The sequence below is a fragment of the Boleophthalmus pectinirostris genome, unplaced genomic scaffold (assembly GCF_026225935.1).
Source record: "Boleophthalmus pectinirostris isolate CB_2022bp ecotype Guang Dong unplaced genomic scaffold, ASM2622593v1 HiC_scaffold_1, whole genome shotgun sequence".
NCBI classification, from domain to species: domain Eukaryota; kingdom Metazoa; phylum Chordata; class Actinopteri; order Gobiiformes; family Gobiidae; genus Boleophthalmus; species Boleophthalmus pectinirostris.
The window spans coordinates 34,906,507-34,934,444 of NW_026570970.1; the positions used below are offsets into that span (position 1 = coordinate 34,906,507).

The window sequence follows — 27,938 nt, forward strand, 5'->3', positions numbered from 1 at the left end:
GATGTTACTGTTTTACCCAAAATGTTCCAGTCTAGAATTCTGCTTCTCATTTTGTTTATTTTAAGCAATAAAAACACCTGTAATTGAATATAAGATGGATCAGTTTAATGACACACTGGAATATCTCAAACAAAACACATTTCCATTGAGACAAGAACGGACTCCATGCCTGAAAAGTTACATAGTGCACCTTTAATATGTGCCGTCCCTTTGCAAATAAATAAGATAACATTAAAAATCAGTCTGGAAATGTAATAACTGGACCACAGAGTCTCATTTCAATAGTAACTTAGATCAACATAGAATAAAACTTTATTTATACTTTGAAAACATACAATCCATACAGTCCAATAGTCGCTTTGAAGAGAACAGCAATACATCTGAACAGAGAACATTTGAACATTTACAAAACATTGTAAATTCATAGCAAAGAAAAGTCCCAAAATCCCCCCGAAAGCTTATAATGGATTCACTAAATATTAACAGTTATTTCTGGGTCTATTGTTGGCAGTATCCGGAGTTTTGGTCTAAAAGTTGCAGGACGGTGGACAGGATATATGGGAGATCTAGAGCAGTTTGAGGTGTTTTTGTAAAGTTATTTTGAAAGTGAAGTTTTTTTTTGTTTTTGTTTTTTTTAAAGTGGCTGTAAAACATTTCTGGCTGCGTCGGACGAACTGCTGGGACCGGTCCTCTCCATCTCGGACAGCTGCTCGAAGACGTCCCTGAAACACAAATTACAATTACGTTTCACACAAAATCTGCCCTCGCATGTAGAAGCTTTCTTTGTACAACACTAAGTCTAACATGGGACTACCGGTTCATTTTAAATAAAACTAACCACTTTGTTGGCATACTGTCTTATCCCTTTGTTTTTGAGTCTGAGGATAAGTCAGTTGGCTATTATTTATCCAAAAAGTACCTATATTATGCCAGTTTGACTCTTGTGAGCTTTAAGCCGTGTTAAAATGTTGTTCCCTCATCAAAAACATATCTGGAGTTCCACCTTGTGATGTCATGAAGCGGTAGTTTAAGTTAACAGCTCCATTTACCTTTAGTTCAGTAGAGGTTGGCAATTCCAGAGCTAAAATCATCCCAATGATTCTTGTGAAGGTGTATGGAGATTAAAAACACAGTGAAGCACTTCCTGTATTCCTTCATTTGTTTTCTATTTGAGAAAAAAACGGAGCCTAAATATACAGGGTTTGTCTTAAATGAAGTGTGTAAATGAAACAAAACAACTCCAGGTCTGTTTGTGATGAGGGAACCTATAACACAGATCAGAAAAATACATAATATGGGCCTTTAGGCAGATTACCATATTTTTTGGACTATAAGTCACACTTTTTTCATGGTTTGGGTGTTTCCTGCGACTTGCAGAAAGTGGGAATGGAGAACATAGCTTTATAGCAACTGGGAGGGGGCACCATACAACTTTCCTGGAAGTCATTGAATATTGGACAAATCATGGACTTCAGTGACAACCGAAGTTGCGCAGAGTTACTCCGAAGTGACACCGAGGATGAAGAATTCAACAGATTCTAAGGATTTAGTGATTTGGAGTGAGATAGAGAGTTTGGTAAATTTATATTATGTTGTTTAAGCTGTAGTTATCTGAAGAACAGTTCATATGTTACGTTAACATATTAACTATTCTGCCTTTTGTTCTTTATTTTATTGTTGTTACTATAAGTTGCCTTTCAAGATAAAATGTCGGTTCCTCGTCCCCGATTTTATAAAATAAATTACCCCCAAACGTGTGACTTATAGTCTAGTGTGATTTATGTTTTTTTCTTCATTACACATTTTTTGGCTGGTGTGATTTATACTGCAGAGCCACTTAGTCCAAAAAAATATGGTAACTGGTTTCAGTCTGACGTCTGAGCAGTGTCTACTCACTTGTGCATGTAGAAGAAGATGTAGCCGCTGCGGTCTCTGTCCCTCTGAACAGCAACCTCTTGAGTCCGAGACACGTCCAGGTCATTGTAGGTGAGCCAAGACTGTTTCTTCATGTCGTACACGTCGCTGATGTAGTGGCCTGAAGGAGAAATGCAAATAAAAATACGACAAAATGAGCCAGTGAAAGCAGGAGTTATTTGGTTCAATCAGAGACAGAGCTCACCAGAGGAGGAGCTGCTGCCGATGTGACTAACCACACTGATGAGTCGGAAGGAGTTTGGTAAAAATCCACTCTGGACAAAAAAAAAAGATTAGTTAAACATCATCCTTCCACTGAGCTATGCAAGCTGGCATACAGCAATTACTGAGCCTATCCATCTGAAATAAGAACAGGTTCAAGTTCAACATCTTCTGTTAATATAAAGAAACAAAAGTTAAATGATTTTCACAATAGCTTCAGAAAGTGGTCCCATTAGGAGTGTATTATTATCAGGTCATTATCACATGTATTAGTGTAGTGTATGTATTTCATCCCTCCAGTCAGTACCTCTGCGTTCCTCCTCAGGTTCTCGGCCTCAGCCTCAGTATACTCCATGTCCAGGACGTCCTCGTTTCCAGAGTCGTCTGAACACAGCAGCTCTGGCAGAGAGTTATTGAACTCTGAGGAGAAATGTACACAGACAGATTCAGATTAGAATTAACATAGTTTCAAGGAAGAGCTGTACCTATTTTTTTAATATATATATTTTTTACATGTATTTGAGCACAATTTGCCTCACCCCAGTACTAATAAATTTTGTGTGGGTCTATGTTTGAGTTAGTGTGCTAGTTGTTAGCATTATTGTCATGGCAAAACTCCACCCTGGTGTCTAAAAGTTGTAAAAAGTGCTTATAATCTCATCGCTGTGAATAATTATGCTTTGAATGTAACTGAAAGGTAAGTGAGGAAGAACTTTGGACCACTGCAAAACTGAAAAAAAAATAACCCAGCTCTGTTTTTTATTTTTTTTAAATCAGTGACAGCACCTTTAATATAAACAGTTGGAAGTTAAAAATTCTGCGTGCATTGTCCTGTGCTCACCTTGTAAACTGAGCTCTGTCGCCCTCTTCAGGTCATCATCCTCTCTCATCTCCTGAGCCTCCTATAGATTCACAGTGAAAGGAAGAGATTATTCACTGGTCTGAAAATTAATTCAAATAAGAGCCACTTTCTACATTCAGACATTTTAAACACACATTTCAGTGTGTCTCCTGCTCCAAACGGCACAGTATTTATGTACTGTTTTATGGTCTAACTCTAGTGTTGCAATGTGTGTGTATATGTCTGCTCTATGCTAGACTTTCTCACATTCTCTCTGTAGGGCCTGCTCTAGCTCCTGCTCCAGAATGTACATTTACTCTATGGCAGGGTTATCTAAAGTATTGAAACTCAAACAAAATGATACTAAAACTAATATTGAAAACAGATACTAATTTGAGCAAATATCAATCCTAAAAAGTCATATTCATATTCCTGAATAGCTTTATCTTAAACTGTATCAGAACAAGTACTAGTAGATTGCTATAGAACCTAGTTGGACCACACATAAAAGGCCACATGGGGATAGAAAAGAAAGTTCTACCATTTAATGCTGAAAATAAACCAGTGTCTATTGTTTTTTTTGTTTTTGTTTTAATAATCATCGTGGTTTCAGAATCAGTAAAGAGTATTGAAATAGAGTTTGAAATTGTAGTATTGTGACAACACGAATGATATGACTGTAGTGTTGTATATATATATTTGAAGTTTTAGGATAGTTTCTCACATGTTCTTGTAGACTCTGTGCTAGGGCCTGCTGTAGCTCCTGCTCCTCTCTCTCCTGCTCCAGACTGTACTGTTGAACCCAGTCGAGCTCCTGAGCCTCTGGGGTCTGGTTTTCTTTGTTCTCATCCATTGTTAGGTCCAGAGAGTCCAACACGTCTAAGAAAAGAAAGACAATTTACAGTTTGAATGGATTTATGTCTTATGTGTAAGATGACAAAGAAACCTATAGTATGGATAGTTTTATTTTAAAACTTGTCTGGCAAAAGTCGCCTGGCAAAACCTGACCAACACACACCCTCTCCCTTCATCAGCGTGCTATCCACTTGGACTTTTGCCACACCCAGAACCAGAAAAGAGGCTATAGTTGTGTGCAAGTTCAAAGTTTGGTTTTCAGTTGAATTATGTAGAGTATTAGGATCCTGCATGATTATCAGCATGTTGTCATAATTCTAACCTTAGTCCTGTATAAACACACATGTTCCTCACCTGCAGGCGGTCTCTCTGTCTCCAGCTCAGTGTGATAAACCAGCTCTGGTCCAGGCTCCGTGTCTCCAAACCCAGTGTCAGGGCTGCTACTGGGCTCTTCACATAGCCCCGCCCCCTCATCGGACCCTGCCCCCTGTAGCCCTGCCTCCTGCCTGCTCATTTCCAGCACTGCAGCGAGCATCTCTTCATCATTTAGATTGAAGTCTGAAGACTCCATCACCGCTGTGGGCTGAGAGACAGGAATGTTAAAGGAGACATTAAGCAAAAGAGCTGTTAAGAGTTTTTAACAAGTTATAATGTTGTCATTATTAACTAACTCAAGAGTTGGATTTTTAGATACAGCATTTCATAATGCTTTGAAGTTAATTTTTCACATATCCCCTAGTCCATAATGCAACAATTTCTCTTCTTTTAGAAAAAGGTGATATAGGGCTCACAAAGCCCACAAAGTATATAGTGTGCCTCAACTACAGGCTCCCTGGTCTTCCATGAGTTCGTAAGCAGATCATAAGCATTGTTTAAATTTGTTGTAAGAAACAAACCTTTATTGTTTTAGGCTTTTTAAATGACTGTAATGTGTCTTGGTTTATGTAGTTAAACACTGCGGTAGCAGCAAGATGTTCTTCTCTCTGGTTCCTGTCCTCACCTCCTCCGCTCTCTCCTCGCTCTCTTCGGCTAAACAGCTGCTCAGACGCCTCTTTCGGCTCAGAGTCACTTTTCTGTTTGACTCTTCCTCTCCATCTGAGTCCAAGAGCAGAGATGATGCGACAGCTTTCCCTCCTACCCGCCTGGAAAACACACCAGTTTGAAGATTTATACAAAACAATTATTTAAACACAAGGCGTGGGCAAGACAAGACGAGAGGGTCCACAAGATCAAGACGAGATTGAGATCATTTACAATAATCAGATCAATTCCCAATTTTGGTCACACGTTTTTAAATTGGTTAAATTTTGTTATAGTTAAAGAATAGTTATGCATAGTACATAGTTAAAGAAACTACTAAATTAAGTCATATGTCTGACTACTTGACTAAAGTAAGTCATGTGTTTTTATCGCCTAAATGCATTACACACCCTTTATGGTTTAAACACCAATTCTGCAGTGAAATCCCCACATTAATGTTCCCTCTACGGTGCGCTAGAGCGAACATTGCCCCACACGCATCACTACTGATTAATACCATATACTCAATATACAATATTTTTATTATTTAAATGATTAGATTAAATCTGGGCCACAGTGGGACACGGAGGAAAAGGAACACTTCTCTCTCTCCTCCTTTCTCACTTTAAACTAAGTTATGCATGATGATGCACGTTGATGAGATCTCGTCTCATCCCCATTTATCACTTTTATGTTTAACTAATAAACTAACATTTACCTTGGGATTAAAGAAACAGGTGCCTGTGAGGCCTTGAGCGTTCTGGCCCTTTAAGAGAAATAAGATTTAAGTTAAAAACATTTAAAAAGCAAAACATTAACATTACAAATTAAAGGGCCCATATTATACTCAAGCCATCAACTGTAGCATAATTAGTATTTCTTACGCTGTGGTCCAGTTAAGGCTGACAGGGGCCCGTGTGGCCTCTGTGCAGTGAGACGAGAGCGTGAGGAAGCGAGGGATGACCACCTGCTGCCCCAGTTTAGAGTTTAGGGAGAGCTGTGCATTAAAGCTGTACCTCTTCAGATGCAGGATCAAGACTCTGCAATGAAAACAAGTTTCAAGTCAAAATGGACTCTTGTGAGCTTTAAACCATGTCATAATGCTGCCTTATCAAAAACACACCTGGAGTAATGTTTTGTTTAATTTAGATGTTTGAGTAACCCTTTCTTATTAGTCTCTCTACAAAGTTCAAAATGCTCTGTTCCACCTTGTGATGTCATGTAGTGGTAGTTAACAGCTACCTTTTATGTTTTGTTTAGTAGAGATTGGCTGAGATTCTAGGACTGAAATTTTCCACATAATTCTAGTGAAGGTGTATGGAGTTAGGTGGTAATACAGGAAGTGGAACAGTGTTTTCAGTTTGAAGGAAGAACCAAGTTTAAACCTTAGGGTTTGTGTGTTAAACATGTATAAATGAAAGAAAACACAGTTCCAGGAGAAATTACTCCAACATAGTGAAAAGCTCTAAAAAGTTGATTTTGTAGAATAAGTCTGCTTTAAAATGTCTCTTGCAGATACCTCGGTAGCTTGCTGAACTTGTGAGTCACAGTCGCTGCTTTACCGTTGCACTTTTCACATGAGTACTCAATCTCCTCCATCTGAAAAAAATGATTATGTTAGACTTAAACCTGTGAATGATGGATAAAACATTTAAATGCTGAAACTGACTCTGAAGAACAGGTCCAGAGAGTCTTGTATGGAGCGCAGGGGCAAAGTCTTCTTCCTTCGAGGCAGATCTATGGACAGGTCATTGAACACCTCACGTTTGGTCACCACTTCACCACAACTGCAGCAAAAACACAAAGACATGTTAACATAATAATTTATCATAATGAAAACTAAACACCGTCAAGACACGGGTTTTGAAAAGCACTAAAACAATCAAAGCTATTCATATATGATACAAATAACAATAGATATTTTCTTGCAAGCAAATCATTTTAAATGCGCAATTCAGAAGAAGATAGTCACTAAAACGTAGATATCATAAATACATTTTAAGAATTTTTAAATCTTGCTCAGTTTTTCTTAGTCTTACAATTTGTGACGTTTATAATTTTACTTCCTGGTTGGTCTCAGGCAGCAGCTATAACATATGAACATATGTAGGGGGACTTCAATAATGGTTACCATAAGCACTTTGTGTTACATTTTTGTATGAAAAGTGCTTTATAAATAAAGTTTGATTGATTGATAAGGTAACCACAATGTTAACTAGAGCCAATAGTTGTCTAAATTTCATAAAGGTTATCGTTATTGTAAATGCATAAAAACACCTTTATTCTGTAAAGGTATTTTAGATCGTTCCTTGTGGAACTGCATTTTGTTTGAAATTTTGTGTATTTTTGACATAGATGGAGGAATTCATGCAATTTTATCCTTTTCACAAATGTCCACCTGACTGACTGTACTATCCCACCAACCGAAACAATAACATTAACCTGTCATATGCACTTTAAGCCTGACTGAATGTAAACACAAGTCTTACCATTTGCATGTGATGGTGTGCTGGACCTCAAACTCCATGTTGACAGCCACAGGGCAGGTGTAGATACGTGAAGTATCAGCCTCCTCTCCAGGTTCTACTCTCACTGGAGCAGAGACGCTGCTTTCAGCAGAGGCAGAGGAGGCAGAGGAAGAAGAGGCTTCACTCGACCAGCTCTTATTCATCTTTTCAACGTCATCCTTCAGCTGGTCCAGACACTGGCTCAGGAACTCATGAGCATCCTAAGGAAATATTATCAACATTAAAAGGGCCCATATTATGCCATTTTCTGATCTATTATGTAATGTTTCCACATCACAAACATACGTGGAACTGTGTTTTGTTTCATTCACACATTTAACACACAAATTACACATATTTAGTCCAACACTCTAATGTCATATAGTAATACAGGTAGCACTCAACTCCATTTGGATCATGTCACCTGTGAACAGAGCATTTTGAGCTTTAGAGACATAGACAAATAATAAAGGGTTACTCAAACATGTGTGAATGAAACAAAACAATTCAAGATATGTTTATGAGGAGGTAACAGCAGTAGCAGTATAAAATGGCTTAAAGCTCACAACTGCCAATTTTGCATAATATAGAAGTGTTAACAAAAAAGGACTTTAGTTCAGTGTGACATACGTTGATTAAACTCTTACGTTTTGCATGTTTCCAGAAAACCTTTCAGCCGTTGAAGAAATTGCACTCTTCACTTTTCTCAGTAAATCTTTCTTTGTCTCAGGGCAGCCAACGTCCTTCTTGGCCATGAGGTGAGCAAAACGCCTGGAAAGGACAACATGAAGGGAAAAATTATAACTTCAAATGTCTACACAACTTAGGGCTGCATAATGTGAGGAAAACCTGTGCTCTGTAAATTCAGGTTTTAAGAAAAAACAAGAAAGACCTAAACTTATGATCATGGTCAATCCGTGTATCATTTGTTCATTCGTTTTTCAATATAAAACCAAAAATAAGAAAATGAAAAAACAACAGTTTTCTTCGTTATTTGTCTCCAAAACCAAAATGAAAAAACGGATAACGATTCGTTTTTTCAGTTTTCGATTTTGTGTTTAAATGAAGAATGGAAAAAACGGATAACGGCCGTTTCCCGTTTATGTGACTTCCGTGACTGCACCACATATGGACTGAACCAGGACTGATCCAGGTCCGAGACCAGACCGGGACCAGAGCGGGACTGAGACCGAGACCAGCGGTCCGAGCGGTTCCGTGTCATCGTCCCACGGAGGCTCAGAGTCAAAGCTTGGAGTCCGCCCCAGTCCCGCTCTGGTCCTGGTCTGGTCCCGGTCTGGCCTCGGACCTGGATCAGTCCTAGTTCAGTCCGTACAAGGTGCAAAAGTTCGGCATCGCAGTCACGGAAGTCTCGTAAACGGGAAACGGCCGTTATCCGTTTTTTCCATTCTTCATTTAAACACAAAATCGAAAACTGAAAAAACGAATCGTTATCCGTTTTTTCATTTTGGTTTTGGAGACAAATAACGAAGAAAACTGTTGTTTTTTCGTTTTCTTATTTTTGGTTTTATATTGAAAAACAAATGAACGAATGATACACGGATTATGGTCTATGATCAAGACAAAAGCTTCACTTAAGGAAAAACTCTATTGTCATGCGTCACATGTTGCCTTTACATTTACATGTTTAGATATTACCTGAGCAGTGCGTTAATGGGCACTTTCTTCCAGGGAATGCTCTGCTTTAACATGTCGTTGGAGAAAGACGGGAGGCTGAACAGAGACTGCAGAATCGCATTCATGTAGCATGTGTTGCCCAAGTTAGAGAAACTGAAAACAGAATAAGGTAAGAATGGATGATTAGATAAGTAAAAGTAAGTAAAACAAATGAGTTTCATGTTTCATTTCATCCAGCACTGAATGAGAGCTATTATAAACTAGAAACTATTATAATTTAATTTATTAGTCACCTTTCTAGACACTCAAGTCAGCTTAAAACTATAACCAAAAGCATCACTATAGAACAAAGTTAATAGAGTAAAAACATACAGTTAAAAGCATGCAGTTGTGTGGTGTGGTGGAGTGAATAGGCCAGTCTAAACAGATACATTTTGAGTTTGGATTTGAAGTAGGGTGACCAGACAGAAATCAATCAAATATGGGACTAAAAATAAGGAATATCTTGTTGGAAAAAACATATATATTTTTTTTCAGTGGTTCTCCACTCCCCATTTTAACAAGATGCCTTGATTCCTGTATTTAGCTGCATTTTGGTCATTATTTTGCTCAAATTCAGGAAACAAAGCAATAATAAAAACTTCCCAATTCCTAAATACTAAGCACACTGGATCTGACAGCGTGCCGTTTGTGCAGTTTGAACCATACACATTGTCAGTGATTTCATAATATGGCTTGTTCAGCAGTGGGTAAACAGAGCTTTTATTTTGACAGGGTCACAGGAAGTTTTTACATTGTCATATAAGCAGCGTATTTTCGAAGCTTCAGGATAACTAAAGGAATAAACAGGTGTTTGTGTGAAGTGGGATTTGAGTTGAAAATGCTGTGCAGTACATCTGGTCAGGCTCATCTGAAGAGTGTGAGTGGGTGTTGCGGGGGTCAGGAGCTGAGGAGCAGAGAGGCTGAAGGCTGTGCTCCCCATGGTGACGACATGAGCAGAGGAATAGTTACATTGGTAAATAGATTTAGCTGAGCTTTACCCCTGCAGAGGAGGCTGTGGCTGGGCCAGAGCAGTGGGCCTCTGCTTGTTCCAGCCTCCGTAGTCCAGAGACGGTCGGACCTTTTTGAATGGAGTTGAATGGTTCGGCAGCAGAAGACTTCTTTTAGCAGAGGATGACTGGGCTGTGGACGAAGGCCTGTGCAGAGGAAAAATGAACAAAAAGGTACAAATGTTATAACAAATGTGATATTGTTCCAAGGTTTGACAATATTTAAATTAGAAACAAGCCGAGGTGTTTTCAGAGAAAATGCAGATATCCGACATTCATCGACAACATTTGACAACAATATTTGCCAATTATATTAAAATCAATATTTGCCTAGAACTATATGTCATGTTGAAGTAAAGTTCATAAATTGACTTTTTAAATTAAAAGATATTTTATCTGGGATATAAACTTTGTTACCTGACTAAAACATACAGGCATTTTTAGCCTAATTAGCCCTGTATTTCTATTTTCACTCTAATCAGTCCTGATTCACAGTCACATACACCGCTAAAGTGAAATTTTACTTGTATCATGATTTAATGCATATTTTCATGTTCTGTAAAGCACTTTGAAATACTTTGTATAAATTGTGCCCTACAAATAAATATGCCTAAAATATGTCAACATTTTGAACAATTGTTTAACTGTATTCACCTGTCGAGGAAAGAGTGGCTCTGGCTGTAGTCCTTGGTCACTGATCTGCTCCCATAGAAGGAGGTGGGCTGAAGAGGAGTCGAACCCAGAGGAGCTGAAAAATGCATATTTAGATTAAAACATGAGATAATTAACATTTAAAAAGGTGCACTGAGTCATCAGAAAAGTTTCATACACCTTTAAAGATAAGTATTTTACCAGAGTTTCTGTTTTCTTCCTGTTGCTTGAGTTTGTCTTTGCAGCTCTGAAGAAATTTCCTAGATGGGTCTGAAGTGGCCTTGTTGTTGCTAAAAGTAAAAAAAAAAAAAAAAAAAAAAAAAAAAAGTCGAATCTTATCATTTAAATTTAAATGTGTTTTGTTGTTTTGTCATCTGTCCCACTGACAGATAGTACTTTAGTTAACTCATTATGTGCAAATTATTCATGTTTAATTTGATGTATTTTTGGAGTTTTTACCTGGAGGAATCGTTCTCTTTGGGGTAGTCCTCTGTCAGGTCACTTTCAGAGTTCATGAGTCTCTTTCTCTTCTCACTCCTGGAAACAATGCACATGCTTAGATTACAGATAATGTAGTAATACACATTGTGGTCCATTTTTCAATCATTAATTCTGTGTATTTTATGAAATTCTATATTAATAAATCACAGTATATTACAGTGTTGCATGTATGTTTGAGTAATCTTTATTCTCTCGCATTCAAGATGTTTTCATTGGCACACACCCACTGCTCTGTATTTAGTTGTCCAATTCTATTTTCTTACGTCACCATGGAGATCAATAACAGTATTTCTGTCTTGTAATTGTTCTGAGAAAATTTACTTGGGCTATTTCTTTTTTAGCATTATGTTATCGTTACCTGTTCTCAGACAGAGGACGCGTGGGGGTGGAGGCAGCTCGGCTCGGGCTGCCCAGAGGTTTACGCGGAGTTGAGTCTTCTCTACCCTCTGAGCTCTGTCGACGAGGAGTCGTCTGAAAGAAGAGGAAAAGAGGGTCAGACCGAGCAGAGGAGAGTAAGATGGGGGATAAGATGAAGAGCAGAGAGTCAGATAGAGCAGAGGATGCAGAGGACATCTTGTCTCTCACCTGTCTCTCTCCTGGAGGGTTGGAGTCATTCTTCACGGGTCGGCAGCTGAGGACACTGAAGTTTGCGCTTCCATAAGAGGTTTTTAAAACTACAAATACACAGAAAAATATTCCATCAATAAAATGCTAAAGCTCACAAGAGTCAGTTTTGCGTAATAGGACCTCCTTCGCACCAGGTTTGCCGAGTTTGAGTCTCTCCAGGTAATCTTTGGTCTTCTGAGCCAGAGTCAAAGGAAGTTTATCCAGAAAAATGACACTGTTGTCCTTCAGAGTGAGGGTGATTTTATTCGCATGAGGAGCCACTTTCTTCACATTCTGACTCAGCTAGAGAGAAAAAAGGGATGAATTTAAATATCAAACACACTGCACTTTAATCACAATTGCAATTCTTAACAGCATTAAAGTTGAGATTTATTTTTAATAACAGAATTCTGTCCAAAATTCACAATTTAAAACACAACCGGAAGAACTGACAAAAAGATTTAAACCTGAACTGACAAACTAATACAAAAATCACATTTCAGATTCTTCTAAACTACAGAGTCAAGGTTAGACAGTTCTAAACTACAGGGTCAGTTGTTTTTTATGCAAAAAAAGAATCAAGATATTTAAGGGTTAATGGGTTCTGGCCCATTTATTGTGCGGGAGGAAGCTCGGGCCAGGATATCCCCGGACAACACTGGGCTTCATTACGGTTCCGAGTGCCGTGACGGGCACAGATGTGTGCCCGCGTAGACCGTCGGGTTATTGCAGGTGAAAGGATTGGCGCAGAGCTCCGCGTCCCACAGGAATAAGTGCAAGTGTTTTATAAGTTTACCCCCACTGACATATATGCACAGTTGCTGATCTTGCTCTCTCTGTGTGTGAGTGAGCGAGAATGACAGAATCACGGTGAAAAAGTGAGGAATCAATTTGTGGCACTGCGCCACAGAATGAAAGCTACATATGAGAAACACTGCATTGTTACAGTTTGTTATTTAGCTAGGTCTATAAGCTAGCTAGGTCATTAAAAACACTTTTAATTGAATAAATGCACAATACACACTTTTAATTATTTACTGAGGAACATTCCAAACAAAGCACCTACAAATCCACTGTGGTGATAAACTTTTTTATAGTTCATTTGGGGATGGGCAATGGCGAATAAGGTTAAGGGTCCACTATTGTCCCCGTAGGGTGTCATCTGCATTTGACTCATCAGCGTCGCTGGGGCACTTCAGTGCAGTGGGAGCAGTGGGACCCATCTTCAGATCTTGAGCTAGTCTTGGTCAGGACTACGTGGCTGGAGGATTTGACCTATTATGCATGTTTTGGATTAGGCCAGAGGCCAGAGAGACATGGAATCAAACCCAAGACTTTCTTAAAAGGCGTGACTCACCCACAGTCAAGATTTCATTCATAATTTTGTGTAGTTTATAAAATGTCTGTTTTATTTCGCCCTAATGTAAATTGCAGAGGATATACAAGCACCTTCGACCGAGTGAATGAATACAATTCTGAGACATACTTAAGATAAGCAGGACAAACCATCTATTTACTACTGCACATCTAAGTCATGCCAGAGTATTTCCAGTCTCCCTTTAGTAATTCATAACCATTATTGTTACCCAGCTCAGAGGGTGGACAGCTGTATTGTTTTAAGCGATTATAAATAAAGACAGATTGAATTAGGGGCTGGGATTGAGTGGTACATACCTGAAATGTTTTGGCCGCTCCTCCACAGTTAAACCGCAGACAGAGGCTGGCCTTGTTGTCCTTCTCCTGGATCTCAAACGTGCCCTCCTTCCACTTGGTCGTGCCCATGTCCAAACTGTTGATGCGGATCTTCACCACCGAGCCACTGGACAGTTTTGGGGCTAAAGACGTCATCTCAGCAAGTTTAGATGGAGAAGCAAAATGATCCAGTGGGAAATTTTAGACCTAAACAAGAGGAAAAACAATAAGAAATTAAGTCATTGTTATAACAAAAGGGAATACAAAAAGTCAGGTCATATTTCAGTTATTGGTGCTGGGTTTCAAGTGATATCACAACATTATACAGGCCAATTAGAATACAGATGAGGCCCGCTAAAATGGAAAAAAAACATTGCAACTATGATTAGATTTAATTTGTGTTTTAATAATAGGATTCTGTTCAAAGTTCACATTTTAAACACATCAGAAGAATTCACAAAAAGTCTGAACTGGCAAACTAATACAAGAATCACAGAACATGCTTATACAGATCTCAACTACAGGGTTAGCGACTTTTATGCATAATAAAACAGGAGATTTTGTTGTTTGTGGAGGAAATTAATTGAGCCCATTGACACTGCAAAGTCTATTCAACTTGGATTAAACTTGTAGCCCTAATTGTAGACTAGATTGGCCATTCATAATTGACTACAACACAAAAACAAAAACAAACACAAAATAAAACAAGAGCCAACTCTGACTCATTTCACCAGGTCAATCAATACAGCCTCATTAACATTGGCACAGATGATTAAATCTGGAGTTGCTAAAAAACTGGCTTAATGAATTTGTTTTGATATTGATAAGTAACTTGATCTGAAAACAAATGACAGGAATAAACGTCAAGGTTTCTATTTTAGCAAATGTGTGAACAAACCCAGTCTAATATAAACCGCTAAAAAGCATGCGTTAGTGTTGCCGCAAGTTAAATTTAGAAAGTAGCTGGACAATACAAAAGAACGCAATGAATAAATAACGCATTATTATCACTACATGCAAAGCATAAATGGCTAAAATTTAAATTTAAAAGTTAAGTTTTTTGTTTATTTATTGACTTTCAGATTAAAAAATTCCCACCAAAATATTTAAACAATAGCCACCCTCTCCTTGTCTCTCTTTACAATGTATGAGACGCATGTGAAGTTGAGACAATGCATCTGAGTTGTAAATAGACTCCGAAAATGCTTAAACTTTATGTGTTACATTATAATAAAACATAAAATAAGGCATAACATTAGTTTAGACTATTTACCATGTTAAATGACCTTCCCAGTGGTGTTTTTGTTTAGGAAAGCGTGGGAATTAATGGGTTAATAGTCTTAAAACGTCATTATTGCACAAACAGAATGGCTTATGCAACACGTTAATAAGTTTATTACAGATATCCAGTCAAATTTATCAATAACAGATAGGTATACATGGTGAAATGCAAAGCTGAACTGCTGTTGGATCCACAAAACTCACAACAAACTCGCGGGGAAAGTGATCCCACGCCACATAGGAACACAGACACAACCAAAACATTGGGCTAAAATAACTACTAAACGCCATTGGGACTCGGGTCCACAGACATGCAAAGTCGTTCACCTTGCATCTTGGATAAATTTAATTTCCTGGTCCCGTTAGGAGACAACGCAGCTTTGCATCACATTAGCATTTAGCCAATTTACATCGCAGTAAATGCACAACTTTAATACGCAACGGCAACAGTTTTGCGATTGAGCGGTTTATTCCAGCCTAAAGTGCGCGTTCGTTTAAAAAGTCGATAAGTTTGCGCGCAGAAACGTCACTTTGGTCGAGTTAAATGCCCGCACATCGCTGCAAGTACATGGTGCGTGCTCCTGTACACAGAATGGATGGACGAGGCCGACATTAGCGAGTCCGTTAGCATGTTAGCACACGAGCTAACTGTGCTAAGCGTACTCATATAGTGACAAAAACACAACCGCGCTCAAATCACACCGCCGCGGCCGCTTACCTGTCGATGCTACACAGGGGTCTCGACAGTTTTAAGCCGAAGGGTCTTTTTCCGAAGTCATGCGAAGGCAGAAAGAGAGTTTTACCGGCATTCACGGGCTGCTGCCAGTTTGTTGACAGTGGAGCACGACGCCTCACAACACTGCGCGGTGATGGCGGGAACCAACATTTGCAGCGGAAATGATGAACCGACACACTTCCTCTCCCAAATCTCGCACTTTCTACAACGTTCTGCACGTTTTGTATATATAATTCGATGTTTGAAAGCACGGTGTAGCAACTTTTTTTTTTTTTTTTTTAACGATGTATGATTATAATCCAATGAAAGTGGCTTGTGTGGATCATATAGTCTATGATGTGGAAGGAACGAGGACAAATACATAAATATAATTACACACAGTTATTATTTTTTCGTATTTATACTATTAACGAGATCATACATGTAAATAATATTACAAATAAATTAATAGCACAAACATTTAGTCAAATAAAAATTGCTTCTAGAATAAATTATCTTAACCAAATCTCGCGAGACTTCCTATTATTTATATTCTGAATGGCTCGAATTTTTGGGGTTGACAAAACATTGAATGAGTCACCTCTTTTTCATGCTCCACGGTGATTATTTTCACTTAAAGATACACGTTTTGACATTTTCTAATATGTTGCGCTTATGTTTTTCTTTATGGCGCGAACGGATATCGGTTTGTTTGGAGGTTTAGCATGAGGTAGCTGTTAGCATCTGCAGCTACCGAAACCCCCAACATCCCCCCAAAACTGTCTAAAGTTCATTATTCTGACTATTAAACGTACAAGGATATATTTTACAAGCACTTAAAGGCATAAACACTGGACATAATGCTGGCCACGGGAGCTGTAAGTATTTAACTCAAGATAAACGTGATCTTAATTCTCTCTCTTTTGTTTATAGCGCCATAAAACTTAATATAGTAATTTTATGGTGTATTACTCACTAAATCCAATGTATTTTATTTAAGACTGTAGTTCTCGTCTGTTTTAATGTATACCCAGGAAGGTATTTGTATAAAACTATATTATAAACAGCGTTTTGTCTCCTGTATTCATAATTTAGAGTGAAAGTTATTATTGTTAAGCTAAACTATAAGTAATGCAGTCAGTTACAGTGTTTCCCATTAATTACAGTGTACAACAACAAGTCAAACTAAATTTGCTTTTTAATTAATCTAAGCTCTGTTCTAAGCTAAGTTCTGAGACCTTCTGAGCCACCTTTCACTGCTGCCTATTGTATTTACTTTTCACAGGCTGTGAGTAACGTGACAGCTCTGGCGCAGGTGGACAGGGAGAAGATTTACCAGTGGATCAACGAGCTGTCGAGTCCAGAGACCAGAGAGAACGCTTTACTAGAGCTGAGCAAGAAACGCGAGTCTGTGCCTGATTTAGCCCCCATGCTCTGGCACTCCTGTGGCACCATCGCTGCCCTCCTACAGGTAATGGACTTAGACTTAGACAAACTTTAATGATCCAGAAGGGAAATGACTTGGACACAGTAGCTCACACATCACATTATATTATAATAACAGAGAGAAAAAAATAAATGATAGTAATAAATTCTAAATAATTGGCAACAATAGCAAGAGACTGGTGTAATTAAGGCATAATTATATAAATGTATTTGTACAAATAAAAGTAAAATAAGTAATAAAAATATCTCAGTAATATACAAGAGGTCATAAGGAAACAGTGCAAAGAAGATATGATGATTGACAGGACATGGGGTTATCTGTTACATAAAGGTGAATTGTTGTACAGTTGTAGGGAGTATTATCTGTTACATAAGGGTGAGTTGCTGTACAGTTGTAGGGAGTATTATTGTATGATTGTAGTCCTGTATCTCTCACTGTTTGAGCATCCCTCTATAGTCTGGTGCAGTGGGTGAGTTGTACAGTTGTAGGGAGTATTATCTGTCCCTCTATAGTTTGGTGTAGTGGGTGAGCAGGAGTGTCCATGAGGGAGAGCAGTTTGTCCAGTGTCCTCCTCTCTCTCTGTGACAAGTATCTCAAATATATCACAGACGATCACGTGACCAGCTTTATGGATCAGTTTGTCAATCTGCCCAATTTAATATAGATAGTAGTTTTTAATCTAAGGCTGGGATTATTTGTTTGTCTTTATTAAATTAAAACATTCTATAGGCCAATAATATTTAATACAGATGAGGGCACCTAAAACTAATGTTATTAAAATTCAGAAGTTTGAATACCCTCTTGATACATAAAATCCAACAAGCCACAGTAACAAAGAAGAGTTAAGCTCTTCTTTGTTACTGTGGTACAAGCCAAACTGGCTACCAGCATTTGCTTAATTGCCTCTTGTTTATGTTTGTCAAGACTTAATTATTTCACTACCATCTGCAGAATTGAGCATAAATGATACTCACAATATAGGACATACCTTAGCTTACAGTTTTATATCAACATATTTTTTATGTTTTATCTCATTTATGTTTTTGATAGGAAATAGTGAACATCTACCCATCCATAAACCCTCCCACACTCACAGCTCATCAGTCCAACAGAGTCTGCAACGCTCTGGCTCTTCTACAATGTGTCGCTTCACATCCAGAAACAAGGTGAGAAATGACCAATTACAAATGTTTATGTAAACATAGACAATAAATGACAATATTGAAAGCAAACCAAAAAGCAGAATCATCCAGAAATTAATATTCTAAATGTACGATATTGTTAAAAATATGAGCTGCAATAAGTAAATATCAGAATGCAACAGTTAAGTTTGTATCTATAATGAGTCATAGAAGCTCATAATTCAACCTTCTACAGCTCAAATCTCATCATAGTATTGAAAAATAACTATAATTTTCTGACTAGTCCAAGGAAAAAGGACCCGCAATAAATATTCATCCCCCCAAAAATTATTGTTCCATCCATCATGTATTGAAAGATAAGTCAATATAGTAATTATTGTGACAGGCCTACTTATGTCCTCCAGGAGGCGCTACAGGTCCATTACATCCAAGGCAGTTAGATTCAAAAATCATTTCTTTCCCATAGCCATTTGGACTCTCAACCAGTCCCTGATGGAACTTGTTTATTTACCTGTTGTGTGTTATGTATGTATATTGTCTGCCTTTTTTTGTTCTCTAATAAAGTTGTAAGAGTTGGGCATTTTTTGCTGTACTGAAACAAATTCCACCAACTTCTTGTGTGATCATTAATACACAATTCTGATTTTGTTTAGCTTGTCAGCAAAGTCATCCAGCACTGTTCAATAGTAACAAAGGATTTTAAAACCTGTGCTGGTCTTGGATTCGAGGCAAAATTATGTTAAAATGAGTTGAAAATCTGAAAAAAGATAATAATAAATAATACTGACTATGGTTTTAGAGTTGAAAATGGTTGTGCCTACAAAACTTCTCATTAACTCTGCATCTTATGCTTTGATTCAGGTCGGCGTTCCTGGCAGCCCACATCCCTCTGTTCTTGTACCCGTTTCTTCACACTGTGAGCAAAACGCGACCCTTTGAATATCTGCGCCTCACAAGCCTCGGAGTTATAGGTACAGACTAATACTACTACTATTACTACTATTACTGCCACTGCTAGTAATGCTGCTAATACTACTAGCACTGTTTCTACTATTGCCGCTACTAATAATGACTATTATTTTTCACTATTATATTACTAATGTTAATATAATTGGGAATGTTACAAGTTTAATTTTAAGGGGCCTCTTGTTGATAGCTCTCTGACATATCGGTATGTAGTCAAAACATTTGGATTGAAATTTCCTCAATAATTTCTTGGTAAAGATTTCCTGCATTTGACAGTGACAGTTTAGTTCAAAGCAGTGCAGTAACCTAAGGGGTAATTGTTATGTTTACTTAACAAAGAAGAAAGATGTCAGTGTCACTTTGCTCACAATAATCTGGCTGCTAATAATATTGTAAATCAGATTGAACACAAGTTCCCAAAATGGTCCAATCATTGCTTTTCTATACATTTATTACTGTTTATTTTGTATAACTCAGTGTTGATATAATGCTGTGTGCTGTAAACGTACTGTAATAAATGTGTTTTTGCGTCTTCTTTAACAGGAGCTTTGGTCAAAACAGACGAACAGGAAGTGATCAACTTTCTGCTCACGACTGAAATCATTCCTCTGTGTCTGCGCATTATGGAGTCAGGCAGCGAGCTTTCCAAAACGGTAATGCACTTTGTTTTAGATTTTACTTTCCTTATAGTAACAGTTCCATAACAGTTCCTTATACCCTCAAACCCCACCCACCTCACTCTCTCTCTCTCTCTCTCCTTCTTTCTCTCTCTCTCTTTCTCTCTCTCTCTCTCTGTCTGTCTCTCTCTCTGTCTCTCTCTCTCTCTTTTCTCACTCACTCACTCTCTGTCTCTCTCTGTCTTTCTCACTCTCTCTCTCTATCTGTCACTCTCTCATTCTGTATCTCTCACTCTAACTCACTCACAGACTCTTTATCTCGCTCTGTCTCACACTCTGTTTTACTCATTCGCACTCTCACTCACTCACTCTCTCTGTCTTTCTCTGTCTCACTCACTCTCTCTCTGTCTCTCACTTTTCTCTCGCTCGCTCTCTCTCTCACTCTGTCTCTCTCTCTCTCTCACTCTGTCTCATTCTCTGTCTCTCCCACTCACTTTCTCTCTCTCTCTGTCTCTTTCACTCTCACTCACTCACGCATGCTCTCATTCACTCTCTCTCTCTCTCTTGCTCTGTCTTTCTGTTTGTCTCACTCTCTCACTCTCATTCACTTACTCACACCCTCTCTCTTTCTCTCTGTCTCTCTCACTCTTGTCTCTCTGTCTCTCTCTTGGTCTCCCTCTCTCTCACACTTGCTGTCACACACTCTCACTCTTCCCCTCAAGTCCTCCAGGTACTGTCCAGTTTAGCAGCTCAATTTGAAATGTGATTGTGGGCTGAGTTTAGGTGTTTAGTTCCACTTTAAATAAATTTTTTTTTAAAAAAGTAATAAAATGTCTTCATTGTTTTTAGGTTGCCACTTTCATCCTGCAGAAGATCTTGCTGGATGACACTGGACTGGCTTACATCTGTCAGACGTACGAACGCTTCTCTCACGTCGCCATGATCCTGGTATGAACCCAATGTAAAAGCGAAATATTATAATTGCAGTATATAATAAGTATATTGACAATTAAAAAATAATCATATTTATTTGTATCCCAAAAACAGTATAGAAAAAAATTGTTTAGTTTATTGGTTTATTTCAGGGACCATGTTCAATTTCAACAACTCACCTTAATGTAATAGATAATACTCCCTACAACTGTACAACAACTCAACCTTATTTAACAGATAATACTCCCTACAACTGTACAACAACTCACCCTTATGTGACAGATAATACTCCCTACAACTGTACAACAACTCACCCTTATGTGACAGATAATACTCCCTACAACTGTACAACAACTCACCCTTATGTGACAAATGATACTCCCTACAACTGTACAACGATTCACCCTTATGTGACAAATGATACTCCCTACAACTGTACAACGATTCACCCTTATTGAACAGACAACCCTATATCCTGTCAATCAATTAAAGCTAAGATAGTTTGGCAATCCATGAGAAATGTGCTAAAATGTGCTAAATGTGTTTTGTTTAGGTGAATCTACTCAAAATAACTAAATAGAAAAGTTTGTATTTGATTTTGAGGTTATTATATTTAACTTAATCTAAAGAGTGTCTTTGTTATTGTGATCCCCATAATTATTTTACTGAATATGGTGCCCAGTTTTTACTTACTTGTGTGTAAATTTTGTTTCATGTTCATGGCATAGATAGAGAGATTCTGTTTTACAACTCAGCGCTACTTCCCGTATTTTTGAAACTGTCACTTCACTGATGTAAAACTATGATAAATATTCACTACAGGCACTATCCCATCAAACCAATTGTGGAAGAATTAGAAAACCATGAAAACCTGTCATGTACACTTTAATTGTCTGTGTGTTTTTCTCACATATGTATTGAATTCTTTCAGGGTAAAATGGTGCTGCAGCTGTCCAAAGAACCATCCGCTCGCCTCTTAAAGCACGTGGTCCGCTGTTACCTCAGACTCTCCGATAATCTCAGGTAAACACCACCACGTCACCACTAGTGCTGTCATAATACAAACATTTCAAACTCTATTTCCATACTGAGAAATAGACTTGATACTGGATTTTTTTATTTCAATACTGCAATGATAATGGAAAAAAAAAAAAAAATCCTTTATTTAGACAATCTTCAATTAAGTATCTAGTTTTGATAGTAGAAGGTGCCATCTCCAAACAGGCTCACAAAATGACTTTTTGTTCATGAATTATTTATAGATACTTAAAGCCGTATAATTTCAAAGTCATACAGTAGTCAGAATGCGATAAAAAAAAAAAAAGCCACACATATTTCTTACCATTCAGAAAACTATTTACTAGAAACTAAACTAGATATTTTTGCCTTAAAATGGTAATCACTTAGCCAGGCTGGTGCCACCTAGTGTCTCCACTCAGCAACTAGGTTAGGAATCTGAATACACTAGACGGTTTGCAAGAACCCCGGAACAAAAAGAATGTTTGGTGAATTTTATCAAGGGAAAAGATGTTATTGCCCTTCTTCCTACAGGATTTGGGAAAATCTTAAAGGGACAGTTCGGAATTTTGGACATAGGGCCTCAGTGCTGTAGATGGGTGGAGACACTTTTTGAAATAATTCATCCAGTCCTTGTATTTGGAGAGGTCGCTGGTGCTAGGCTAGTGCATGTCAATGGCCACTGTTGGTCTGCCACTAAAAGTCTTACCCACTCCACCAAACACCCGAGGCAAATCTATTATTACGCCAGACTGTCCATGCGAATGTCTGTGTCAATAGAATAATTTTAGAAGTAAAACTAACCTTGTATCGCATGAATTGTCGCATGCTGAGGGACTATTTTCTCAGCAGCAGTGGAATTTTACTCTGCTCTAGTTAGCTATGATGAAATCAACAAATAGCAGCGAATGGTTAAATTAAAAAAAGTACCCACCTACCGTCAAGCGAACGAATCCTAATTCTGCAAGGTCAGACGGTTTCCACTAATGATTCAAGCTAGTAATCACGATGGCAACGGTCTTAATTTTTCATCATTCTGAAACTTATAGATTGCTCATGCCGTTGTTGTTAAAAATGGCTCGTAATTATGCATTTGTAACCAGGACTTAACCAGAATTTAACCAGGACTGAATTAGGAGTAAACCTGGACTTAAAGGTGCTGTACCTGATTTTTACTGCCTTAAAACCATGAAACGTTACATAACTTACCTTATGCATTCAGAGTATCCTCATTATTCACCGCGATGAGTTTAAAAGCGCTTCTCACAACTCTCGTAGACCAGAACAACAACTACCTCCTGATTCTCAGACAATAAAACGGTACTCGGATACGGACAGAACTTGGCAGTCTTATTTTTTACCTTAAGACAAATTTTGCTCAAACACATTGAATGAAAATCAGATAAGTACACTTCCATTTCAAAAGCTATGTTTACAAAAATATATATGTATGCTTACCAATGTAGACTTTACCGGTCTTATTTCAATAGAACTGCACAAGGTCAGTGTTAAGTCCATTAGTGCCTGTGTTAATAATGTATAATAAGCAGTCATCACATTACAAAGGAAGACAGTTGTATAAGTTTATTGACTGAATCTGATTGTGCTTCAGCTGTTGATGCGCAATGCAATATTTATGTGGTAAGAACAAGCTGGAAGTCATTACGATTTAAAAAAAAACAAAAAACACTGCTTTGGTTTTGGTTGGGTTCGAATGTTGGTAACAGTACAAGATCAGTATTAAAGAGAGGGTATTCTGCAAAACTGACCATGTTATGACATTGTTCCCTCATCAGAAAAATGCCTGAAGAAGTTTTAGATGGCATCCATGCATGTTTGAGTAATCTAGCGATCTCTCCTGGGCTGTATCAGAACCCTATTAAATGTCCCTCTTTAAAGAATGTACAGGGTGATATGACAAAATAACTTTTTTTGCCCATTTTTTTCAATTAATATTAACAAAAATGTCTTCCTGAACGTGAACAACACACTTTTAATAATTGACATTTGTTTTTACTGATAGACTAAAAAAGTTGATCACTGACGATTAGAAATGACACAGAATTGCGCAGAGCTTGTTTAATCCCAGAGACTCTGACTGATGGGTTAAATGAACGGGGCAAATGTTCGTATATGGATAGTAATTCTAAGGGTTTTGTTTTTATGTCATGTTGTTGTGTTTTATTTCCAAAGCTATGCAAATTCAAGCAAAGTGAACCATTGGTTAAACATGACTTCAGGCCGGTTTTTATGGCGCCGAGGTAAATGTTGGTTTCACATTGACCTTGTAATAAACACAAGGTCAGTAACCAACATGGCGGCCATGTAGAACGTTCTTCAAGCTGTTCCACTTCAAAGGTGCACTGTGTCTCCATGGAGATGTTATTTCTTTGCCTAGAATGTGTCACACTTGCCATGTTCACATGAGAGTTTTAATTCTGAATAAAAATAATGTAATTCTGAATAAAAATTCTTTCAGTTTTTAAAAGCCCATGTAAACTCTTACCGGTAATTCCTACTGAAAATGATTATTTGGAATTAAACTTAATTCCGAAGTGGGTGGTTTATTCCGTTCTTAAAGCCGATCTGACGCGATCCGGATGATCTGGCTCAACCAGTCCTGGCTTCGGACTTTCCTCCACGTCTCTTTGGATTTGCAAGCAGGATGCAGGAGTGGGCTGAGGTAGAGCAGTCGTTGACTCAGTTTGTCTTCTTCTTCCCTTGTCCGACACTCTTCCCTTTTCCTCCTCAGCTGACAGACATAAAGTGTGATGAGAGAATTCTCTAGCTGCTCCTTAATTATCATCAGAACGACTGGGAAAAGTTTGTAACATGTTTGTGTCCGTGGCGTATCGACAAACTGAGATGACAAAAAAGCCGGTAGCAGCTGAAGTGTGTGTTTTCTTCCAGTAGACGTAAATACTTTTAATGGCGTCCTGTAGAATATTCCAGACAAACCAATAACGTTATCACAGAGACAAGCAGGTGGTGGACCCTTCCCATGAAAAGTTACACAGTGCATTTTTAATACATCAACCTGAAACTTGTCTTTGGACCGAAAACACACTGGGGTGATCAGTTCATTATATTGGACTTTAAACTGTTTCTGTCACATTGTCTCGTCTTTATGATTCAGAAAGTGTGATTTCATAAAGCTGGTCACTTTTTAGAGGAATGGTCGTCTATTTTATAAAACTTTGTGAGACCGAAGAACTGTCGTCCAACAGAAAATATCCCAAGGACATCCCATCCTACACCAGAACATCGCAGTGCATTCTGATTTTGAATCCATGTTTATTACCAAATTCTAATGGTGTTTATTTGTTATACTGGAGTAGTGGTATTGATCAAAGCCTAAAAAAAAAGTTGTGATTCATCCATGTTTTAAACTCCTCATATCCATGACTCAGGAACCCCAGTTTGGGAAATGTCAGTGTTCTGCAATATTCAAAACTCTAAATATTTTTATCATGATGTCAGAGTCATCTATTTAAAGGGACAATTCAGAATTTTGGACATAGGACTTAATTTCCTAGTGAGCCAGAGCGTTGGAAACGTGTGGAGACACTTTTAAATATTCCACCCAGTCCTTGTATTTGCAGAGGTGGCTGGTGCTAGGCTAGTGCATGTCAATGGCCATAGTTAGCTTGCCACTAAAAACAGTCTTACCCACTCCACAAAACACCCAGAGCAAATCTGTTATTACACCAGACTGTCCATGTAAATGTCTGTGTTGATAGAATAATGGTTGAACTAAAACTAACCTTGCATTGCATGAATTTTCGCATGTATAGGGACTATTTTTTCATATATCAGTCCGCCACTGCCAAGCTTTCTATTAGGAAGTACAACTCTCTGCTGCTGCTCAGACATAAATCCTTCAAATGCAAGGTTGGTTTTACTCCTAAAAGTATTCTATCGACACAGACATTCACATCGACAGTCTGGCATAATAATTGTTTTGCTTTGGGTGTTTTGTAGAGTGGGTAAGACTGTTTTTAGCGGAAGGCTAACTATGGCCATTGACATGCACTAGCCTAGCACCAGTGACCTCTGCAAATACAAGGACGGGATGGAATATTTTAAAAAGTGTCTCCACACGTCTCCAACACTCTGGCTCACTAGGAAATGAGGTCCTATGTCCAAAATTCCAAACTGTCCCTTTAAAATTCTTTTAAAGGGTCCATATTGCGCTATTTATGGATCTATGTTATAATGTAGTTTCCTCATCACAAACAAACTTGGAGTTGTGTTTTGTTTCATTCACATATTTAACACACAAACTCTGCATATTTAGGCTGAGTTCTTCTCTCAAACTGAAGATTTTCTCAACCTGTTCCACCTTGTGATGCCATGTGGCGATACAGGATGTGTTTCATTGTGTTTTTTGACTCCATACATTTTCACTAGAATCACTTGGATGATTTCAGCCCAGGAATTGTCCGTTTCTACTGAACTAAAGCTAAAAAGTAACTTGAAAACTATCGCTTCATGACATCACAAGGTGGAACAGAGCATTTTGAGCTTTGGAGATGTAGACAGACTAATAATAAAGGATTACTCAAACATGTGTGAATGAAACAAAACAACTCCAGGTTTGTTTTTGAGGAGGGAGCATTCTAACATGTTGTGTGTGTGTGTGTTAGTGTAATAATGCCCTTGAAATGAGTATATCCTGTGTCTCTCGTGCAGAGCCAGAGAAGCCCTGCGCCAGTGCCTGCCTGACCAGCTCAAAGACTCGACGTTCGCGCAGGTTTTAAAAGATGACACCACCACAAAGAGATGGCTTGCCCAGCTTGTCAAGAACCTGCAGGAGGGACAGGTCACGGACGCCAGAGGAATCCCGCTCGCTCCACAGTGACCCCAGCCCCGCCCTCACATGCCCACAGACACGCGCGCACAGTGACTCCGCCCACACCCACACGTGCACCCAGTGACCCCCCACCACCACCACTACTGTACACTGTAAAAACACACATCTGCATCAGTTTAAATGACTTGGATTCAAAATGTTCATCATGTGAGTACTTTCAGCGGTGTGTAATCTTCTGCTCATGATGTTGCTTTGCCAAAAATATTCCAGAGTAGGGCACTAAACCTATCTATCCCTATGGAGACAAACATGTGCCAAGTGTTTACATGTCAGATCCATGGAGAGGCAACCCCACTGATTAAGAATGCATGTTCATGTATTTAGCAAAAGGCTGAAAATGCGCAATGGTTTGGTTTAATGCCATATTGTGGAACATTCTAGAGAATACATTTAGAGACAAGCAGGTGTCAGACTCTCTACCAGAACTACTACTACTACTGCTACTACTACTACTACTACTACTACTACTACTACTACTACTACTACTACCACTACTACCAGAATTACTAGTACTAGTAGTACTACTACTACCAGAACAACACCAACAACTACTACTACTAGAATTACTACTACCACTACTAGAACTACCACTACTATTATTACTAGAATTACTACTACCACTACTAGAACTACTACTACTATTACTTCTACTACTACTATTATTACTAGAACTACTACTACTACGACTACTACTAGAACTACTACTACTACAACTACTAGAACTACCACTATTACCAGAACTACAACTACTACTGCTACTACTATTACCAGAACTACTACTATTAATACTACTACTGCTACCAGAACTACTATTACTACTGCTACCAGAACTACTATTACTGCTGCTACCAGAACTACTATTACTGCTGCTACTAGAACTACTATTACTACTACTACCAGAACTACTGTTATTACTGCTACCAGAACTACTATTACTACTGCTACTAGAACTACTATTACTACTGCTACCAGAACTACTACTACTACTACTACTACTACTACTACTACCAGAACTGCTACTATTACTACTACCAAAACTACTACTATTATTACTACTACTACTACTTATACTATTACTACTGCTACTACTACTGCTATTACTATTACTTCTAAGATGAATCATTTGAATTCAAGTCATTTTCAACAGGATGTATGATTTCAGTTTTCCAGTGATCTCAATTCAAAACTGCAGGTGGACTTGTACCATTGTGGTGAATGCAAACGAATGGACTTTTGCATTTTCATGAACATGTCTAAACAGCAGACCAGCATCACGTCTCATAAAGTGGATTTTCAACAATAAAATCCAAGACAAGCATTTGGAGTAAAGTTTGGTTATTTTTGTATTCAAGTCAGTGTCAATGGTTGGAGTTGCTCTTAAAGGAAGTTTAGTGATGTATGAATGATTTTTGAATAAACCACTTTTTTGGAACATTTGGACTTGGGACACTTTT

At 38.2% G+C, this 27,938-nt stretch overlaps 2 protein-coding genes across 4 annotated transcripts; one reads left to right on the forward strand and one right to left on the reverse strand.

The window, feature by feature from the left end:
* Positions 1 to 83: 83 nt before the first annotated feature.
* Positions 84 to 15,677, reverse strand: usp37 (ubiquitin specific peptidase 37). 3 transcript variants are annotated; one of them, XM_055163580.1, is made up of 24 exons: positions 15,578 to 15,677; positions 13,476 to 13,700; positions 11,954 to 12,104; positions 11,781 to 11,869; positions 11,554 to 11,666; positions 11,154 to 11,231; positions 10,875 to 10,984; positions 10,698 to 10,791; positions 10,035 to 10,190; positions 9,016 to 9,147; positions 8,007 to 8,130; positions 7,342 to 7,580; positions 6,522 to 6,639; positions 6,372 to 6,451; positions 5,737 to 5,892; positions 5,571 to 5,618; positions 4,833 to 4,974; positions 4,187 to 4,415; positions 3,702 to 3,856; positions 2,978 to 3,038; positions 2,444 to 2,556; positions 2,120 to 2,189; positions 1,897 to 2,035; positions 84 to 722 (listed from the first exon to the last, which is right to left on the reverse strand). In XM_055163580.1, the coding sequence occupies exons 2-24, from the start codon at positions 13,647 to 13,649 to the stop codon at positions 635 to 637; spliced, it is 2,859 nt and encodes a 952-aa protein (XP_055019555.1). In that variant the 5' UTR covers positions 13,650 to 13,700; positions 15,578 to 15,677; the 3' UTR covers positions 84 to 634. The 3 variants fall into 3 exon arrangements, with proteins under 3 accessions (XP_055019555.1, XP_055019617.1, XP_055019497.1); XM_055163642.1 differs by having other exon boundaries at positions 10,896 to 10,984; positions 15,493 to 15,653; XM_055163522.1 differs by having other exon boundaries at positions 15,493 to 15,653.
* A 333-nt stretch (positions 15,678 to 16,010) lies between these two features.
* On the forward strand, positions 16,011 to 27,916 carry LOC110167894 (CCR4-NOT transcription complex subunit 9-like). The gene is made up of 8 exons (XM_020933289.2): positions 16,011 to 16,367; positions 16,775 to 16,960; positions 17,987 to 18,102; positions 18,940 to 19,049; positions 19,588 to 19,697; positions 20,511 to 20,609; positions 21,526 to 21,617; positions 26,304 to 27,916. Exons 1-8 carry the CDS (start codon positions 16,350 to 16,352, stop codon positions 26,470 to 26,472), a joined length of 900 nt encoding a protein of 299 aa, XP_020788948.1. The 5' UTR covers positions 16,011 to 16,349; the 3' UTR covers positions 26,473 to 27,916.
* The last annotated feature ends 22 nt before the right edge of the window (positions 27,917 to 27,938 follow it).

Excerpts from the sequence above, each read along its gene's own strand:
- usp37 (XM_055163580.1), bottom strand. The coding sequence starts at position 13,649 with ATGACGTCTTTAGCCCCAAAACTGTCCAGTGGCTCGGTGGTGAAGATC. Across the intron at positions 11,667-11,780 it reads ACCCTCCAGGAGAGAGACAG|ACGACTCCTCGTCGACAGAG; the intron begins GTGAGAGACAAG and ends CTCTTCTTTCAG. Across the intron at positions 7,581-8,006 it reads TTTCTGGAAACATGCAAAAC|GATGCTCATGAGTTCCTGAG; the intron begins GTAAGAGTTTAA and ends ATATTTCCTTAG.
- LOC110167894 (XM_020933289.2), top strand. Across the intron at positions 20,610-21,525 it reads CTCACGTCGCCATGATCCTG|GGTAAAATGGTGCTGCAGCT; the intron begins GTATGAACCCAA and ends GAATTCTTTCAG. Across the intron at positions 21,618-26,303 it reads AGACTCTCCGATAATCTCAG|AGCCAGAGAAGCCCTGCGCC; the intron begins GTAAACACCACC and ends TCTCTCGTGCAG.